General features: G+C 34.7%; 1 protein-coding gene across 1 annotated transcript in view; it reads left to right on the top strand.

Moving 5' to 3' along the window:
* TCF7L2 (transcription factor 7-like 2 (T-cell specific, HMG-box)) overlaps positions 1-1064 on the top strand; it is a 116953-nt gene extending 115889 nt beyond the window's left edge. Inside the window, exon 11 of the mRNA XM_009326050.1 lies at positions 9-1064. Coding sequence (XP_009324325.1) covers positions 9-126 — 118 coding nt within the window. The 3' untranslated portion in view covers positions 127-1064. The remainder of the gene's footprint in view (positions 1-8) is intronic.
* The last annotated feature ends 307 nt before the right edge of the window (positions 1065-1371 follow it).

Raw genomic sequence — 1371 nt, 5'->3', positions numbered from 1 at the left:
GCCGCCCTCCCGCCGGCCGCCGCCGCAGCCCCAGCACAGCCCTCGACGTCCTCCTTGCATTCCCACAGCTCACTGGCAGGGACACAGCCCCAGCCGCTCTCCCTCGTAACCAAGTCCTTAGAATAGCTTTAGCCTCGTTAGCCCTTTTGGTTTCCTTTGGGGGGATTGAATTCTGTTGGGATTTGTTTTGGGGTTTTTTTTTCCTTTAATTTTTTTTTTCCCTTCTCCTCCTCCTTGTCGTCCGCTGTTTGTTGTTGTTTCTCGGTTTCGTTTTTAATTCGTGCCACGTGGCTACATTAGTTGATGTTTTATCGAGTTCATTGGTCAATATTTGACCCATTCTTATTTCAATTTCTCCTTTTTAAATATGTAGATGAGAAAAGCCTCATGATTCTGCCAAAATTTTTATCAACAGCTGTTTAAAGTCTTTGTAGCGTTTAAAAAATATATATATATACATAATTGTTATGTAGTTCCAATAGCTTAGTTTTAAAGACTGATTTTAAAAATTAAAAAAAAAAAAAGAAGCAATTTTGAAGCAGCCCTTGCCGGAGGCATTGGTTCTTTATTATTTGTATTAAATACGAGCTTGCGAACCAATCATTTTACATCTGGTTTTTAAACCTTTAAGGGCACAATGAATGCAGTGCCGCTACTACTTCTTTTTTTTTTCTTCCTTGTGTGAAACAACCTTATTGTGATGTTACTTGTTATTGTTTAAATGTACAGAAACAAAGGGTTAAAAAAAATGTGTTAATATACCTTGTTCCATGGTGTTGTTCTTTTTGGGGGAGGGAACGCTACTCAACAATTAAAAGTATCACAACGCTATTGGACCAGTAGTATTTATTGCTTTAGAAATTGCTTGTTGTATCTGTATGTTGTCCCTTTTTAAATGTTTTTTTCTTCTTCTTTTCTTGAAACATTGTATAAAGGGTTTTTTTTTTCCCCTTAGTGTAAGCATCTTATATATAACAACTCATTTGTACAAGGTTTTTAAGTTTATATATAAATGTGTATATATATATTTTTTCCGGAATTTTTGTTTTTGATTTCCTTTCGTGATTTTTTTTTTTTTTTTTTTTTTTTTTTCTTTTTGTGTTTTTTTTTTTTTTTTTTTTTTTTTGTTGCTATATGAAACACAGTTGCCACCAAATGGACATTCGCAGATGCATTTTTTTCAAGGATCACTAGTGTAAAAAAAAAAATTGCTTTAAAAGCCATTACACACAAAAAGACTTGAAAATTTAGCAAGGGAATTTTTAGCAATGCTGTTTTAAAAATAGCAAGGTCCAAGTGTCTCCCGTTCAGAACTGCAGCTGAATCCCCTGCGACATTAGGACTGTAGGCTGTGTGCAAAATTTTTATGTG

Source organism: Pygoscelis adeliae, unplaced genomic scaffold, assembly GCF_000699105.1.
Source record: "Pygoscelis adeliae isolate BGI_AS28 unplaced genomic scaffold, ASM69910v1 Scaffold4, whole genome shotgun sequence".
In the NCBI taxonomy this organism is placed as follows: Eukaryota; Metazoa; Chordata; class Aves; order Sphenisciformes; family Spheniscidae; genus Pygoscelis; species Pygoscelis adeliae.
The sequence above is the reverse complement of the archived record's forward strand: the minus strand, read 5'-3'. Positions and strand labels throughout refer to the sequence as shown.